We start from the raw sequence: 19,310 nt of genomic DNA on the forward strand, positions 1-19,310 counted from the left end.
CTCCTCCACCTCACCCCCTGATACATGATGACATCAATGAGCAGAAGATCCTAGAAGTCACCCACAAGATGATGGAGCTGCTGACTGGAGAGGTGACACTGCTGGGAATGCTGGGACATTATACAGTAACGCTATGAAGGGATCTGGGTGATGACGGGATCATTGTGTGTGTCAGGTTCCTATAAGGTGTCAGGATGTGGCTGTCTATTTCTCCATGGAGGAGTGGGAGTATTTAGAAGGACACAAAGATGTGTACAAGGACGTCATGATGGAGGACCACCAGCCCCTCACATCAGCAGGTAATAGACAGGACTAAATCCACACGTCCTTTCATTATCTGTATGGAAAGAAGGAATTCAGTCTCTGTGTTTCCTGCAGGAATACTGATCACCGGGGCCATGAAGGAAGAGACGGAGCTGCCAGGTCAGTATGAACATATACTAGATCTCCTGAAAGCACAAGAGCATCACCTTCTAAATGTAACCTCTTAGCGCTCAGTGCAGTAATAGTACGTCATGGAGCCGATGCCGGTGCAGCTCATCATTGGAGTTTGGGAAACACGGGATGTCAGCTGTATCTTAAAGCTGACATACTCGTATAGCACCCCTGGTCGGAGCGATCTCCGTTCAGACGTGTTAACTCATGAAGTACATCAGTATTGTAGGATAATAATATAATGAACAAGTAAACGAATGATTGCTTGTCCATGTCCCTTAGAAAGAAATAAACACATTTGAAAAAACATAAAAAATGAGAAAAAAAAAATAACACCCAAAATTTGATTTTAACCATCTTGCTCCAAATAAACTCGACGTATACTCGAGTCTATAAAATAATTAACACTGTACTCACCTTTTTGACGCCCAACATATCCTCTTCTTGCTTTGGTTGCTCCAGTGCCTCTTCGCCTCCTTTAGGAGTCGCCTTGTGAGGCAGGCGGCTCGCAAACAATGATGTCGGCAAGCAGCTGACGCCATTGTGTGTGCCGCCCATGCGCGAGGACCTGAACTATCAGAAGAAGAGCCGAAGAGGTACCAGAGCATCTGAGGCAAGAAGAGGATCTGTGGGGGTGTCGAAAAGGTGAGTACAGTGTTAATTTGTACTAAAATGGCACTTTTTTGTCGTTTTGAAAAATATAAAAAAATTCATCAAAAAGTGATCAAAAGGCCGTACAGTCCTAAAAATGTTAGCATAACAAACATCAAAAGTCACCAAAAATGACACCACCTTTGGATCTGTACACCAAAGTATGAAAAAGTAATTAGCTTCAAAAGATGGCAAAATCCCCCCAAAAAAATTTTGTACAGGAGGTTTTGATTTTTGTAAATGTATGAAAACATTATAAAAACTATACAAATTTGTTATCCCCGTGATCGCACCGACCCATAGAATAAAGTAGACATGTTGTTTGGGGCTCACAGTAAAAGCCGTAAAATCAAAGCCCACAAGAAAACAGATGCATTTTTTCACCAATTACATCATTTGGAATTTTTTTCCTGCTTCCCAGTACACGGCATGGAATACTAAATACCGTCACTATGAAGAGCTCTTTACATGTAAAAATAAAAAAGTTATAGATTTGTAATGGTGGGAAGTGAAACATGGAAATGCAAAAACAAAAAAGGGCCAGGTTGTTAAGGGGTTGAGGTATACCAAATAAAATGTAAGAATCCCCCTCCCCTTTTTTGCCCCCTCTTCTTGAATTCAAGATGAGATGTGAACATTTAAGTAGATCACGAGCATGAATGTTCTCCTCTGGTTCTCAAGACCTCTCCTCAGGGACAAACCCCTTCCAATCTACCAGAAAATTGGTCTTCTTGCCACTTTTCTTGATGTCCAGGATGTCTCTGACCCCAAAGGGGGAGAAGTGGTTACAAACAACAGGCTTCAGCAAGGATACATGGAAGGAGTTGAGAATTCGCAGAGAGGGAGGTAAACAGCTTATGAGTAATCTCATTAATCCTCCTCAAAACTACAAAAGGTCCTGGGAACCTAGGAGCGAATTTGAAACTAGGGAGGCAGGAGGTCAGTGTGTATCAGTGTGAGCTCCGTCCAGGAATGCAAGGGTGGGGGCCAGAGGGAGTGAGCAGAGCGAGCTCAGTCCAACAATGTCAGACAGAGTAGCAAGATGGCAGCCGTCGGAAACCAGGGGCAAATGAAATTGCATACACCAGGACTGCTAGAGACAGGTTGGAATTATATCTGTGAGAGGCTGTATTTTTGTTAACTCATTTTCTAATTCAATGTTATTATTAGGTTATCCTGAGTAGATTTAAGAAACTACTCATCATGGGAATGCCCCTTTAAGGGATGAAAGTATTAAGAAAGTGTTTAACAAACATTTTTGTTTGCATTTCCATTTTTATGCCTAGATTTGTAACTTTTTGCCTGTGTCCTTGATGCCATTTTCTCAAAGATTGGGCAAGTTCATAGCAACCCCAGTGGCTTTATTATAGATTTATTATTGAACAAGCCAAAAGAAGTTTAAATTATAGCTTAAATCTTTAAACGCTCCTTGTTTTCTATATGTTATGACAGAAGAAAGTGTAGATTTGTACCGTGTTAGCAATGGAGAACAGAAGAAGAGTGATCTTTCTTTCGAGAATTCTAGTTCTCCTTGTTAGAGAACTAGCAGATAAGAACCAGGGCTCTCTTGTCTCGCCTCACAAGTTTTTAGTCTGTTTATTGCCATCCTGTCGTAAATAACATATCTCTGTATTTATCAATTTGTTGTGTTAAAGTCACTGCCTAGTGTGTATAAAATGCTGTGAATTGTTTTATGAATAACATCATGTCTAATGAAGAGAACTAGTATTCTCCAAAGCTCACCATCAAATACCCATGTAAGCCTCAAAAAGGTATCGCCTGATTTTTTTCACTCCACAACAGAAGAAACACCTTCCACCTGAGGCTGGTAATGGATAAAGTGTATTGCTCAGCCCTTTGCCCAACACGAACTTACTGAGCTCTGATCGTTCTAAAAAGGAGCTCGGGTCAGGAAGGATTGGAAGATCTTCAGCAACCTAGAAAGGGTCTCTATGAAATATCAAAATATTATAACATTTTATGTTCCCTTGGCAGATGACTGCAGCAGGAGCTCGGAGGGACATCTGATATCTTCAGATTTTATAGCAGATGAATTTAAAGTCACAGGAGATACATATGAAGAGAAAGATCCATCCTCAGCACTACACAGCAATGGTCCTCCACCTGTTTCTTTGTTATGTTACCCATCTTTTTCATCATCACAGACTGGGAAAGGAGATGTAATCCACAAATTAGATATTGGACAACAACTAATTCACACAGGAGAGAAGCGATTTTCATGTTCAGAATGTGGGAAATATTTTAGCCGAAAATCAGGTCTTGTTAGTCATCAAAGAATTCACACTGGGGAGAAGCCATTTTCATGTTCAGACTGTGGAAAATGTTTTAACCGAAAATCATATCTTGTTGAACATCAGAGAAATCATACTGGGGAGAAGCCGTTTTCGTGTTCAGAATGTGGGAAATGTTTTTTCAAAAAATCAGATCTTGTTAAACATCAGAGAATTCACACTGGGGAGAAGCCATTTTCATGTTCAGAATGTGGGAAATGTTTTATCCAAAAATCAGACCTTGTTAAACATCAGAGAATTCACACTGGGGAGAAGCCATTTTCATGTTCAGAATGTGGGAAATATTTTAACCTAAAAGATAATCTTGTTAAACATCAGAGAATTCACACTGGGGAGAAGCCATTGTTATGTTCAGAATGTGGGAAATGTTTTATCCAAAAATCAGACCTTGTTAAACATCAAAGAATTCACACTGGGGAGAAGCCATTTTCCTGTTCAGAATGTGGGAAATGTTATAGTCGAAAACCAGATCTTACTAGTCATCAGAGAATTCACACAGGGGAGAAGCCATTTATATGTTCAGAATGTGGGAAATGTTTTTTTCAAAAATCAAATCTTGTTAAACATCAGAGAATTCACACAGGGGAGAAGCCATTTTCGTGTTTAGAATGTGGGAAATGTTTTTTCCAAAAATCAGATCTTGCTAGTCATCAAATAATTCACACTGGGGAGAAGCCATTTACATGTTCAGAATGTGGGAAATGTTTTTACCAAAAATCAAATCTTATTAAGCATCAAAGAATTCACACAGGAGAGAAACCATTTACATGTTCAGAATGTGGGAAATCTTGTAGCAATAATTCAAGTCTTGTCAGACATCAGAGAATTCACACAAGGGAAAAGACATTTTTAAGTTTAGATTGTGGGAAATGTTGCAGTGATTAATCAGATTTTATCAACATCTGAGTCCTCACACAAAAGAGAAGCCATTTCTTTGTTTATGTGCGAAATGTTTGATCTATTCAAGCTATTAAGTCACATATAGTCAATGCTCAGTGGTCCTTTAGAAACCATATATTTCCCGGAGGTCACACATAAAGCATATTGCACATGGATTTTGGATGCACAGTGGATCTTGCGGTACAAAAGTTGAGCATCGGGCAACAGAATCGCAGCATAAAAGCAAAGCAGCAACCAGATGATTTCTGCAGGTTGTGGAATTGATGTTGGGGGTAAATTCTGTGTGCAGATAGCCTTACTCTTCAAAGACACAAAGACAAAATCCACTCACATTCAAATCTAGAAAATATTGTAGCCACAAATCACATCTTTTTCATCATCAAGTGAAGTGAGTGACATCTCGCTGGGGCCTCCACTGGTCGTTCTTGTTGTCCTCTGACTAATGACTTTTGTCCTCCAGGAGACTCTGACTTGTCGTACACTGCTTGGATATGTAGTCATGGATTTTCACATATCTGTACAGTAAATGTTTCCTTCATACTCAAAAAACCAAAAAGGTTTTTCTATTTTTTATCAACAAAGAAGAGAATGAAAATCACAGAGAAAGACTGATAAGAGTGAAGAAATCAGGCGATACCTTTTTGAGGCTAACTGAGTATATTTGATGTTGAGCTTTCGAGAATACTAGTTCTCTTCGTCAGACATGATGTTATGCATGAAACAGAAAATTCACAGCATTTTATACACACTAAACAGTGATCATCAAAGGATATTAAAAAAAACCTCTAAAACAACAGATTGATAAAAACAGGGACATCTTATTTACAACAGGATGGCAATAAAAACATTAAAAACCTATGAGGCGAGACACATGAGCCCTGGCTCTTATCTGCTTGTGGCCTCCAGGTCAGAGGTAGGAGGTCATGAAGCTGGCATGAATGTTAAGACCACTTTGCAAGGTGTTGAATCTCCTCATTAATTTATACTCCCATTCTTTCCTTTCCCTCTGTGTCTTAAAATGTCCCATTAAAACAGTAATCTGCAAATCTTCCATAGTGTGGTCCTCTCTGGAGAAATGTGCAGCTACTGGCAGATCTTTCCTTTCATTTTTAATATCAGCCCTGTGTGAGTTCATACGTTGATGGAGTCTCTGAGCTGTTTCTCCAACATAAAGGCCTGTGGTTGGACACTGCTGACACATAATAAGGTAGACCACATTAGAGGACCTGCAGGAAAAGGTTCCCTTGATCTGATGTACCTGCTGTGATTGAGGTACAGCTACCTGGTCACCCGTGCAAATGTGCTGGCATGTTTTACACCTGCTTTGCAGGCAGGTGAGGTACCATTTTCTGATGGAGGTCTCAGGGCACTCCAGATAAATTGGAGTATAAATGGGAGTATAAATTAATGAGGAGATTCAACACCTTGCAAAGTGGTCTTAACATTCATGCCAGCTTCATGACCTCCTACCTCTGACCTGGAGGCCACAAGCAGATAAGAGCCAGGGCTCATGTGTCTCGCCTCATAGGTTTTTAATGTTTTTATTGCCATCCTGTTGTAAATAAGATGTCCCTGTTTTTATCAATCTGTTGTTTTAGAGGTTTTTTTAATATCCTTTGATGATCACTGTTTAGTGTGTATAAAATGCTGTGAATTTTCTGTTTCATGCATAACATCATGTCTGACGAAGAGATCTAGTATTCTCGAAAGCTCACCATCAAATATACTCAGTTAGCCTCAAAAAGGTATCGCCTGATTTCTTCACTCTTCTTCTGCTCTCCATGGCTAACACGGTACAAATGTACACTACTAGAGAAAGACTGATATCATTTATAAAAATCACTGCTTCATGTACACGATAATCTCAACTATTTTTTCATAACTTTAAAGATTATTTCAGCTTTTTCTAATAAAATGGAAAATATACTTTCTTATAATTATTTATTTCACATGTATGCGCTGGGTGAGCCCACAAGACATGTCCATGAAAGCAAAACATAAAAAATGGTGCAGTTTTACTATTATGAAAACCGTGTAGAGAGCAGCTAAAATTAGGAAAACGGGGAAGGGAAAACTGTCCCTTACTATCCTGCAGGCGATGGTCAGCTTACCCAGGCTAGTTCCAGACCCCTACAACTTCTCTAAGGAAACTAGGGTCTGATGTACTAAATTTGTAACAAAAATATTGCTGCAAGTAAAACTTGGCGAACTACCAATACCCCAGCATTCACTCAGACACACATCGGAAACTGAATACAAGGAGGAGGCAATAGAGAGGAAAGAAATAACAGGGAACAACCAGAGCAGGTCCACAAGGCACTTACAATTACATAAACACAGACAAAGGGGAACAGACAGGAAAGTGGTGAGTGCATACAGGAGAACAGACAGGAAAGTGGTGAGTGCATACAGGGGAACAGACAGGAAAGTGGTGAGTGCATACAAGAGAACAGACAAACTTAATAATCTCTCAGCACAGCCAAAGTTATAGGAAGTATAGATGTTCCAACAGAACAGAGCCAGGGATAAGCTGGAGATACAACAATACCTAACAAATGCTGAATAACAAAACCAGCCTTAAATGGAGCCCGGCCACTCCTGATAAGATAATACAAACTACCACAGATGAGACCCGAAAAGCCAGCAGGTAATGCAGAAACAACAATTACAAAAAGACAGCTATAAAATATCAATCCACACAGCACAGTGGTGGAGAACCGACCAGAAAGGCCAAAGGACGCCGGTTCAAATCCTGACACATGGCTGCCTGTCTCTAGCTAATTTGTAACATGGCCACTTGTCTCTTGGTGATGTGTAACATAGTTGCCTGTCTCTACAATGATGGCCATAAGTTTTGTGAGTGACGCAAATATTATAATTTTACATGAATTTCACATTGCCCTCTGGTTTGTCAGATGTTTTTATCACATACAGAAATACAAGTGCAATTATATTATGGCTATATTCACACTGCCGTTGCCCGCCCGTACCGGGCAACGGCAGTGCACGGGGAGAGGAGGAGGAGGTGAGCGCATGGCGCACGGCGCCGTATTACGGGAAAAGATAGGACAGGTCCTATCTTTTTCCCGGGTACGGAGCGGTACGGTGCCGCACATGTGCTGCATCGTACCGCTCCCGTAGGACGCCGTGCGCTCATTGCTGTCTATGGAGGACGTATATCGGCAGTATATACATCAGCCATATATACGTCTTCCATACAGTAGTGTGAATGTAGCCTATGGGTAACAAAAGCTTTTATTGACAGTTAGAAGGAGTTACTGCAGCAAGTCAGTATTTGCAGTGTTGCCCCTTCTTCTTCAGGACCTCTGCAATTCTCCCTGGCAGCTCTCCATCACCTTATGGACCAAATCCTGACTGATAGCCGTCCATTCTTGCACAATCGGTGGTTGCATTTTGTCACAATTTGTTGGTTTTTGTTTGTCTACCCGTCTCTTGATGATTGACCACAAGTTCTCAATGGGATAAGATCTGTGGAGTTTCCAGGCCATGGACACAAAGGGGGATATTTATCAGGTCCTCTGCGCACCGCCAGTGGCGCAGAGGCCCTGAAATAATTGCAAATGCTAGCTTATTGCTAGCTTTTGAGATTATTTTCCCCAATCCGCGTGAAGGGGGGCGCGGCCGGATGGGAGTGGGCCGGCGCGGGGCGTTACTGTCCCCGCGCCTGCGCACTCGCTGCTGCCGGCGACTTTTCATACGTGAAAAGTCGCCGGTTGCGGCTTTTTCTATGCCAGGCCCTGCCTGGCGTAGAATAAGCGCTGCGCAACTGGCAGCCCGGGCTGCGAATTTGCAGCGGCGGGGCTATCATACGCTGGTGCACCCCAAAATCTCTATGTTTTTTCCCTGAGCCATTTAGTTCTCACCTTTGCTTTATGGCAGGTGCTCCATCATGCTGGAGAAGGCATTGCTCATCACCATCTGCTCCTGGAGGGTTGGGAGAAGTTGCTCTTGGAGGACATTCTGGTCCCATTCTTTATTCATGGACGTGTTTTTAGGCAAGACTGTGAGAGAGCCGATTCCCTTGGCTGAGAAGCCGCCCCACACATGAATGGCTGCAGGAGGCTTTACAGGTGGCAGGAGACAAGACTGGTGGTATCACTCACCTTGTCTTCTCTGAACAAGCTGTTTTCCAGATGTTCCAAACAATCAGAAAGGCGAAACGCGGTGGCTGATCTTAGTAATGGAATGCTCTCCAACAAGGCTTCTCTAGGGGTGCCCACACATCAGGATGTGTGATTCCAATTTCCCTAGCCAGAAGTAGAGAGTTCTTGCAATCGATGTGGCAGATAAATTTGATTTGAGGCTAAGCATTGAAGTCTCCCAAGCCTTCTTCAAAAGGGCCTCTGACTTCCTATCCATTGGATTTCTAAGTTGGGCTGAATCCTCGAAAGGGAAGATCCATCTTCTTGGAGACCTTAGACACCTGAACGTCTACCTTGGGGAAGGAGTCCCAATCCATGGATTATTCCTGATCGCTTCCTAAAATTTTTCTCAGGATCTTTCCATTCTTCCCAAATTAACCCCCTATGGGTGTCGTTGATTGGAAAGACACAATGTTTTTTGGCTTTTAAACCGCCGAATAACTCATCTTCACGAAATAAAGTATGAATCTCATCTTCTAAATCCAGAGTTTCACGCATAGCCTTCAGAAGGTTATCCAGCTCATCATTATGGAATAAATGGCAGGAATCGGATCTCTGATCGGGGTCCTGAGGATCCTGTTCTTCTTCAAAGGAGCAAGAGGGGGAGTCACAAGCGCAGCCTTCTTACTCCTCTGAAGAGGAGACTGTCACCACTCTTGTCTTTTTCGGCAGGGGAGCTCCCTGAGTAGCAGCGGCAACTGAAGAAACCACCTTTTCCTCAATAAATGTTTTTAATTTGTCCATGAAGGACGTCTTTCTCTCGCGCATGCACTCCTCGATACAGGATCTACAGATAGGTTTCTTATAAGAATCCGGTTGGGAGTGTAGACACGTTACATTTTCTAGCATAGGCCACGATCCACCTGGCCACCGGAGAAGGACGGTGGACTAAAGAGGATCAAGGGAAGGCCCGCACCTGGCGCACCGACCGAGGACCAGTCTGGAGGGGAACTTAGACCGCAATCCGCATGACCCCAGGTAAGTGAAAAAAGAAAAATGTAGAAAAATAACGCCCCCCCCCCCTTAGGAGGAGAGAGACCCTCTCTAGTCCTCCATGACAGCCTATATATTTTCCCTCACTTATTTTCTGTTATTTAATGTATGTGACTCTAAACATGCAAAATAAATTTGTGTTGTATCTTCCTCCGGTGTAGTTATTTGGTAGACACTGGCGGGAGGATGCGGGTGGGAGGCCTTTAACCTCTCTGCTTCCTGTCCCTACAGAGGTCAAGGGGCATCCTTAAAGTGGGCCGTCATGGGGGATGTTATAAAAATGATTTAAATGAATAACATAGAGACCATGGGTCAGGGGAAGCCCCGGGAGATGTAGAGACATCAAACATGAGAGATATCACCCTGATGATGTGGTCCCTGCCCTGACACACACAGCTCCGCTATACACACATTATACACATACACAGCCCCGTTATACAGACAATATACACACACAGCTCCGCTATACAGACATTATACACAAACACAGCTCCGCTATACACACATTATACACACACAGCTCCGTTATACAGACATTATACACACACAGCTCCGCTATACAGACATTATACACAAACACAGCTCCGCTATACAGACATTATACACAAACACAGCTCCGCTATACACACATTATACACACACAGCTCCGCTATACACACATTATACACACACAGCTCCGCTATACACACATTATACACACACAGCTCCGCTATACACACATTATACACACACAGCTCCGCTATACACACATTATACACACACAGCTCCGCTATACACACATTATACACACACAGCTCCGCTACACACACATTATACACACACAGCTCCGCTATACACACATTATACACACACACAGCTCCGCTATACACACTTTATACACACACAGCTCCGCTATACACACATTATACACACACACAGCTCCGCTATACACACATTATACACACACACAGCTCCGCTATACACACATTATACACACACACAGCTCCGCTATACACACTTTATACACACACAGCTCCGCTATACACACATTATACACACACACAGCTCCGCTATACACACATTATACACACACACAGCTCCGCTATACACACATTATACACACACACAGCTCCGCTATACACACATTATACACACACACAGCTCCGCTATACACACATTATACACACACACAGCTCCACTATACACACATTATACACACACACAGCTCCACTATACAGACATTATACACACACAGCTCCGCTATACACACATTATACACACACAGCTCCGCTATACACACATTATACACACACACAGCTCCGCTATACACACTTTATACACACACAGCTCCGCTATACACACATTATACACACACACAGCTCCGCTATACACACATTATACACACACAGCTCCGCTATACACACATTATACACACACAGCTCCGCTATACACACATTATACACACACAGCTCCGCTATACACACATTATACACACACACAGCTCCGCTATACACACATTATACACACACACAGCTCCGCTATACACACATTATACACACACACAGCTCCGCTATACACACATTATACACACACACAGCTCCACTATACACACATTATACACACACAGAGCTCCACTATACAGACATTATACACACACAGCTCCGCTATACACACATTATACACACACAGCTCCGCTATACACACATTATACACACACAGCACCGCTACACACACATTATACACACACACAGCTCCGCTATACACACATTATACACACACAGCTCCGCTATACACACATTATACACACACACAGCTCCGCTATACACACATTATCCACACACAGCTCCTCTATACACACATTATACGCACACAGCTCCGCTATACACACATTATACACACACAGCTCTGCTATACACACATTATACACACACACAGCTCCGCTATACACACATTATACACACACAGTCCTGCTATACACATATTATACACACACAGTTCTGCTATACACACATTATACACACACAGCTCTGCTATACACACATTATACACACACACAGCTCCGCTATACACACATTATACACACACAGCTCTGCTATACACACATTATACACACACAGCTCTGCTATACACACATTATACACACACAGCTCTGCTGCAGACTCTCTGTACATCCTGAGGTAACGCTGAATCCTCTGAGCAGAGAATCCTGTCAGACCTGGACATGTGACCCCATAACTCCGCCCACACACATGGGGCTGGTCACATGACTATGACATCATCACAGGTCCTGTATGTGGAGGCGGCTGTGCAGGAGGAGGTGAGGGGTCGCGGCTCTTCTATCAGGGTTACAGGGATACGGGGAGGGGGTGACCGGGCCCATAAGAAGAGAGCGGCGGCGGCTGTCACCATGTAATGTCTCCAAGTTATCATTAAATAACTTACTGGTTGTCACTGGGAGAAGTTTCTGGACTAAGAGCTTCCATATAGTTACACTGTGACACCAGCTCCAGGCTCTGGTATATAGAGACGCATCTTCTCACATCTCTACATATCACTACACTATCTGCTCATTCATACATTATATACATTAATAAAAATATATAAGATACAAAATAAATTATACATTTTATATTAACATTTCCAGGAAAACTTTCACCGTGATCGTTACTGACTGCAGGCGTCTCATTGGAAACACATATGTGATTGGGCTGAGCCCCCAGACATTTGCATTGCATTTCTAAACACAATGTAATCACCCCATGTGACCGCACCCTAAACATTCAACCCAGATAATACATGTTTTTTTTCTGGAAAGTATCGGGCAACTTTTCCTAGTATCGGTAACGTACTCAAGTTTCTGGTATCGGTGCAACCCTTGTCCACTAAAGATTTCTTCAATTGTTGATATAATTTGTCTCATCAGGTTTCTACATTATAGGATCCTTTACTAATCTCTTCTCCTTTTCACAATTGGCCCCTCAAGGATGGGAAATGAGAAGGACACGAGGGTGGAGAGAATCTTCCAGCTCACCCTAGAGATTCTCTTCTATATTACTGGAGAGGTGAGAGATTGTGATGAGGTCACATTACATCATTATCTATGGGAATAACAGATGATAGGACTGGAGAGGTGAGAGATTCTGGAAATGTATGGAGGGAGATTTATCAATGTGTCTCTCCATAACCAGGATTACACAGTAGTGAGGAAGACCTCTAGTGGGCGCTGTCAGGCCCCTGTGTATGAAGGACGGGGGAGAACCCTGAGCCCAATCCCGGCTCCTCCACCTCACCCCCTGATACATGATGACATCAATGAGCAGAAGATCCTAGAAGTCACCCACAAGATGATGGAGCTGCTGACTGGAGAGGTGACACTGCTGGGAATGCTGGGACATTATACAGTAACGCTATGACGGGATCTGGGTGATGACGGGATCATTGTGTGTGTCAGGTTCCTATAAGATGTCAGGATGTGGCTGTCTATTTCTCCATGGAGGAGTGGGAGTATTTAGAAGGACACAAAGATGTGTACAAGGACGTCATGATGGAGGACCACCAGCCCCTCACATCAGCAGGTAATAGACAGGACTAAATCCACACGTCCTTTCATTATCTGTATGGAAAGAAGGAATTCAGTCTCTGTGTTTCCTGCAGCAATACTGATCCCCGGGGACGTGAAGGAAGAGACGGAGCTGCCAGGTCAGTATGAACATGTACTAGATCTCCTGAAAGCACAAGAGCATCACCTTCTAAATGTAACCCCTTAGTGCTCAGTGCAGTAATAGTACGTCATGGAGCCGATGCCGGTGCAGCTCATCATTGGAGCTTTAGCGGCATTGGAAAAATCAGCCAGTCAGCATCTGTCAGTAACTTACATCCCCATGTAACACCCCTGGTCGGATCGAGTTCCGATCGGGTTGAGCTCCAATGGGGTGTGTTAACCTGTGAAATACATCCGTATTGCAGGGTAATATAATGAACAAGCAAATTAATGATTGCTGCTTCATGTCCCATATTGGGCCAAGTAAAAAATGTTTTTAAATAAACACTAAACTATTAAATTAATAAAATTGCGGAGTGAGCTCTGATCCCGGGTGTTTAACGTTCATCGTAACCACAGCATTTAAACTGCCTGGCAGGGGTCTCTCCCCCACGATGTGCATGTGCATAGGCTGACACAGCTAATACCATATATATCATGAACAATCAATCAGATAAATATGACAAAGGTCAAAATCATTACCAATCCCCACACATATAGTATCACTGCGTCTGTAATAACCCGTAAAATAAATATAAATAATTATTGAACATTCACAATGAACGCTGTAAAAAAACTGTTAAAAACCTGCCAAAAATTATGATTATGATGCAATAAAAAGTGTTCATTAAAACATATGTACTCCAGAATGATACTGGTGCCAAGTACTACATGTGTAGCTAAAAACAAGCCATCAACCAGCTCCGTAGACAAAAAAAATAAAATGTAAAGCCACCTGGAAGACGACAATGCAAGGACGATAGATTAGGGTGGCACTGTGGATGAGTGAGTAGCATTTCTACCTTGCAGCGCTGGGGTCCTGGGTTCGAATCCCACCCAGGTCAACATCTGCAAAGAGTTTGTATGTTCTCTCTGTGTTTGCGTGGGTTTCCTCCGGGTACTCCGGTTTCCTCCCACACTCCAAAACATACTGTTAGGTTGATTTGATTGTGAGCCCCATGGGACAGGGACCAATTTGTCATGCTTGTGAAGCGCTGCATAATCTGTGTGCGCTATATAAATAAAGAATTATTATTATTATTTTCACCATATTAGGTTTTATTATGAGCAATTTAGTAAAATGTAAGAAAAAAATATCTAAGTATGGTAGCCCCTTAATTGTATTGAACCATAGAATAAAAATAAGATGTTTATTAGGCTATACGCTGAACACCAAAAAAAAAAAATAAAGTATAAAATCTATTACATAGTTGATGCTGTTTTTACGTTGGAAACACATGAGATCAGTAACTAGAACCCGATGTATTCCATTGTTTTAATGCAAAATACCAGGTTCTGGTTACCGATCACATGCGTTCCCACTGGTGTCTATTCCCACATTGATACATAACATTATACACAATTTTTTTTTTTTACAAAAAAAACATTTTTGAGCCATGACAAGCTAGATTGCATAAAAGTATTAGAGTATTCATAAAAGAACCGCTTATTCCGTCTTGAAAGCACAGGTATCGCTGGTTTAACAGCTCTTTCAGCTCGTCATGAGTGTTTAACAGCTCATTCAGAACGCCCAGAGACCCAAGTTCTTATGACTCTGTTATAGGGAATGGATTTTAATGCCAAGGTCTTGGCCGACTTCTCCCGCTTCAAACGAGCCCCGTGCTTGATCAGTTTTAATTGAATCATACCCTTTAGGGTCTCCCATTGTATAGGAAGAGATGGCTCAGAGTCCCTGAGTATATTGTAAGTAATTGCACTACCTGGCGCCGGAGATCTGGTTTCCTATTTAAGCCGGCTGCTCCCAACATTCCCTGCCGGATCTTTGAGCTCACTGCCTTAGAGAAGGCTTCTATTGCGTTCCCTGTTCCTGTTCCCGTCTCCATTCCCTCTTCTGCATTGATCTCCTGTTGTGACCCCGGACCTGACCCTGATGTTGCTCCTGTTCTGCCAGCCTTGTTCTCCTGCTCCGTTCCTGACTCTGCACCTCTGCCACCTGCCCTGAACATCTGTCGTCTTCTGAGCGTGAGACTGTCTGCCGTACCTGTACCTCGACCTTGGCTGCCACCGGGGGCTAGTCGCACCTGTGGAACGACCTGGTGGCACCACGCTGCAGCAAGACCATCCTGCGTTGCGGCGGGCTCTGGTGAAGACCGATTTCCCAGGTGTTGGCTTGTGTCATCCCCTGCGGCTGTCCAGGGGGTTCACTGAACCCAAGCCTTGACAAGCATGATAACTTATAAAAACATATCGAACTGGCTGTACGACCGGTGGACAGGGGAGTAGTAGGTATAGTCTCGAGACTGTGGGTGAAGGACCTTCAAGGCGCTAATCAGTCACAAAGGAATTTCTGAAGTTTCAGCGTCAGAGTTCTGCAGACGTATCGTGCCGAGAGCTCAGTGTGCCCTGTCTAGCTCCACTGGGGAGTTGGATGGTGCTCCCAAGATGTTCTTAAATATGCCTCTAAGGAAGGTGTCAAGCTGCTGGTTGTCAACACTCTCAGTGCACATGCGCATTGGATTTCAGCCGGGTCCTGCTGGAGGCATGGTCGACTCCTGGAGGAGAGTGCGCAGCCCCGGGGCCATGGTCAGGCTCCAGTCTGCCATCGAAGGATCGGATCCCCCCAGTAAGCGGCCTGGGGGGGGGGGGGTCCAATCTACTTTACAAGAACCTTACATGTTCACGGCATGTGAATGGGTTAACACCGCCGGCTCCAATCATGAGCTGGCAAATAATGTGTGTACCGCTGTGCTCTTATGGTGCGCGTCAGGAAGGGGTTAAAGTGTTAAAAAGTTATAACCACATAAAGCGACTCATGTCAGATAATGAAGAATGGGGCTGAGCCTTAAAGGGGTTGTCCACTTTCAGCAAATATTTGATATGGTTTGTGTAAGGAAAAAGTTATACAATTTTCCAATATACTTTCTTTATCAATTCTTTGCGGTTTCTAGACCTCTGCCATTCTATAGAAAGCTTCATTGTCTATTTCCAGTGGATAGAAATCTGACCATGGTCACACAGGTGCACAGCTCGTTATAACACACAGCTCTCCTTACTCTCTATGATACTAATGATCTGGGCACCTATGTTATCATGATCAGATTTCTATACACAAGGAGTAAACATAGAAGCTTTAGAACAACAGCAAGCAGAGATCTAGAAAACCCTGCGGGATTGATACAGAAAAGATATTGGAAAAATGTCTGAATTTTCATCATGCAAACAATTAATTTGGGAAAATGAGAATCCCCTTTAAGGGATTAAAGTACTAAGTAAGAATTTATCAAACATTTTTGTTTGCATTTCCATTGTTATTCCAACATTTGTAACTTTTTCTTAGTCTGTGTCCTTGATGCCACTTTTCCAAAAATTGGGCAAGTTCAAAGCAACCCCAGGTGTTTTATTGTAGAACAAGCCAGAAAGTGGTTTAAATTATAGCCCAAATCTATAACCGCTCCTGGGTTCTGTTTGTTACAAGAGGAAAGACCTTCCACCTGAGGCTGGTAATGGATAAAGCATACAGGCGGTCCCCTACTTAAGGACACCCGACTTATAGACGACCCCTAGTTACAGAAGGACTCCTCTGCCCACTGTGACCTCTGGTGACCTCCCTGGAAGCTTTACTTAAGTTCCAGACTGCACTGATCAGCCGTAAGGTGTCTGTAATGAAGCTTTATTGATAATGCTTGTCCCCATTTCAGCAAAAAATTTTGAAACTCCAATGGTCACTGGGACAATAAAAAAATTGTCTAGAACTTCAATTATAAAATATACAGTTTCGACTTCAAATTCAACTTAAGAACAAACCTCCGGACCCTATCTTGTATGTAACCTGGGGACTGCCTGTATTACTCGCCCCTTTGCCCAACACAAACTTACTGATCGTTCTACAAAGGAGCTCGGATCAGGAAGGATCGGAAGATCATCAGCAACCTAGAAAGGGTCTCTATAAAATATCAAAATATTATAAAATGTTTTGTTTTCTTGGCAGATGACTGCAACCGGAGCTCCGAGGGACGTCTGATATCTTCAGATTTTAAAGTAGAAGAAATTGAAGTCACAGGAGATACATATGAAGAGAGAGATCCATCCTCAGCACTACACAGCAATGATCTTTCACCTGTTTCTTTGTTATTTGACCAATCTTTTTCATCATCACAGACATGGAAACAAGATGATATTGAACAACAACTAATTCACGCAGAAGAGAAGCCATTTTCATGTTCGGAATGTGGGAAATGTTTTATCCGAAAATCACATCTTCTTAGACATCAGAGAATTCACACAGGGGAGAAGCCATTTTTATGTTCAGAATGTGGGAAATGTTTTATCCAAAAATCAGATCTTGTTGAACATCAGAGATTTCACACTGGGGAGAAGCCATTTTCATGTTCAGAATGTGGGAAATGTTTTATCAAAAAATCTAATCTTGTTAAACATCAGAGAATTCACACTGGAGAAAAGCCATTTTCATGTTCAGCTTGTGGTAAATGTTTTATCCAAAAATCAGATCTTGTTGAACATCAGAGAATTCACACAGGGGAGAATCCAATTTCATGTTCAGAGTGTGGGAAAAGTTTTAGCCTAAAATCAAGTCTTGTTAAACATCAGAGAATTCACACTGGGGTGAAGCCATTTTTATGTTCAGAATGTGGGAAAAGTTTTATCCAAAAATATGATCTTGTTAAACATCAAAGAATTCACACTGGGGAGAGGCCATTTTTATGTTTGGAATGTGGGAAATATTTTAACCGAAAAACATGTCTTGTTAGACATCAGAGAATTCACACAGGGGAGAAGCCGTTTTCATGTTCAGAATGTGGGAAAAGTTTTACCCTAAAAGTAAATCTTGGTAAACATCAGACAATCCACACAGGGGAGAAGCCATTTTCATGTTCAGAATGTGGGAAAAGTTTTAGCCTAAAATCAGTTCTTGTTGGTCATCAAAGAATTCACACAAGGAAAGAGACATGTGGGAAACACACATAAGAACCCATTTCCTTGGCTATTATGTGGGAAATGTTTGATCTATTCAACCTATTAAGTTACATATAGTTAATGATCAGTGGTCACTTAGAAACCATATATTTCCCGGAGCTCACACATACAGCATATTGCACATGGATTTTGGACCTGCAGTGGATTTTGCAGTACAAAAGTTGAGCATCAGGGCAGCAAAATCGCAGCACAAAAGCAAAGCAGCAACCAGATGATTTCTGCAGGTTTATAAATGGTTGTGGAATTGATGTTGGGGGTAAATTCTTCCATGTGCCTACTCTTCAAAGAATCTCACACAAAGACAAAATCCCACTCACATTCAAGTCTACAAAATATTGTAGCCACGAATCACATCTTCTTTATCATCAAGTGAAGTGAGTGACATCTCGCTGGGGCCTCCACTAATGACTTCTGTCCTCCAGGAGACTCTGACTTGTCGTACACTGCTTGGATATGTAGTCATGGATTTTCTTGTATCTGTACGGTAAATGTTAAATCCATTCTCAAAAAACTAAAACTTTTTCTTTTATTTTTATCAATAAAGAATAGAATGAGAATCGCAGAGAAAGACTGCAATCTCATTTATGAAAATCGTTGCTACATGTATACGATATTCTCAAATATTTTCTCATACCTCAAAAGATTATTTCTGCGATAAGGCTGCCGTTTTAACCCATAAGCTCTCCGTCTCAGCAGAAATTCAAGAGACGTATTTCAAAATATTGTCTAGGTGATACTGAACCCCCACAAATCCATGAAAGCAAAACATAAAAATGGTGCAGTATTATTTTCGGGGCAGTGTGAAGAAGCGTTCTAGTGAGATACCTCACTGCATCTTTCTTTATAGCAGAGATACAGTAGGGTTTCCACTCAGCATCTGCACTGGTGACTATGGGAAAAATCAGGCCCTTCCTATCACTGCTCGAAAAGACACATTGGGAAACACTGGGCCCCTTCCTCATACTGCTGTAAAAGATGCAATGGGAAAAAACAGGCCCTTCCTCCCACTGACCTCGGTGTGAGGTGTCTCCTCCTTCACATGCACCTAGCCATACTCCTGTTACACACATGCGCTGAAATGCGTTTTATCCTGTCAGTAAGGAAAACAATTCCTCCTCCAAAACTGTGCCCTCGCTGGACAATGAGGTACCTGGCCATTGT

At 42.4% G+C, this 19,310-nt stretch overlaps 1 protein-coding gene across 1 annotated transcript in view; it reads left to right on the forward strand.

The window, feature by feature from the left end:
• LOC140065429 (uncharacterized) overlaps positions 1–18,962 on the forward strand; it is a 37,728-nt gene extending 18,766 nt beyond the window's left edge. Inside the window, exons 4-5 of the mRNA XM_072113051.1 lie at positions 3,374–4,251; positions 17,359–18,962. Coding sequence (XP_071969152.1) covers positions 3,374–4,251; positions 17,359–18,140 — 1,660 coding nt within the window. The 3' untranslated portion in view covers positions 18,141–18,962. The remainder of the gene's footprint in view (positions 1–3,373; positions 4,252–17,358) is intronic.
• Positions 18,963–19,310: the final 348 nt, after the last annotated feature.

The sequence above is a fragment of the Engystomops pustulosus genome, chromosome 6 (genome assembly GCF_040894005.1).
Source record: "Engystomops pustulosus chromosome 6, aEngPut4.maternal, whole genome shotgun sequence".
NCBI classification, from domain to species: domain Eukaryota; kingdom Metazoa; phylum Chordata; class Amphibia; order Anura; family Leptodactylidae; genus Engystomops; species Engystomops pustulosus.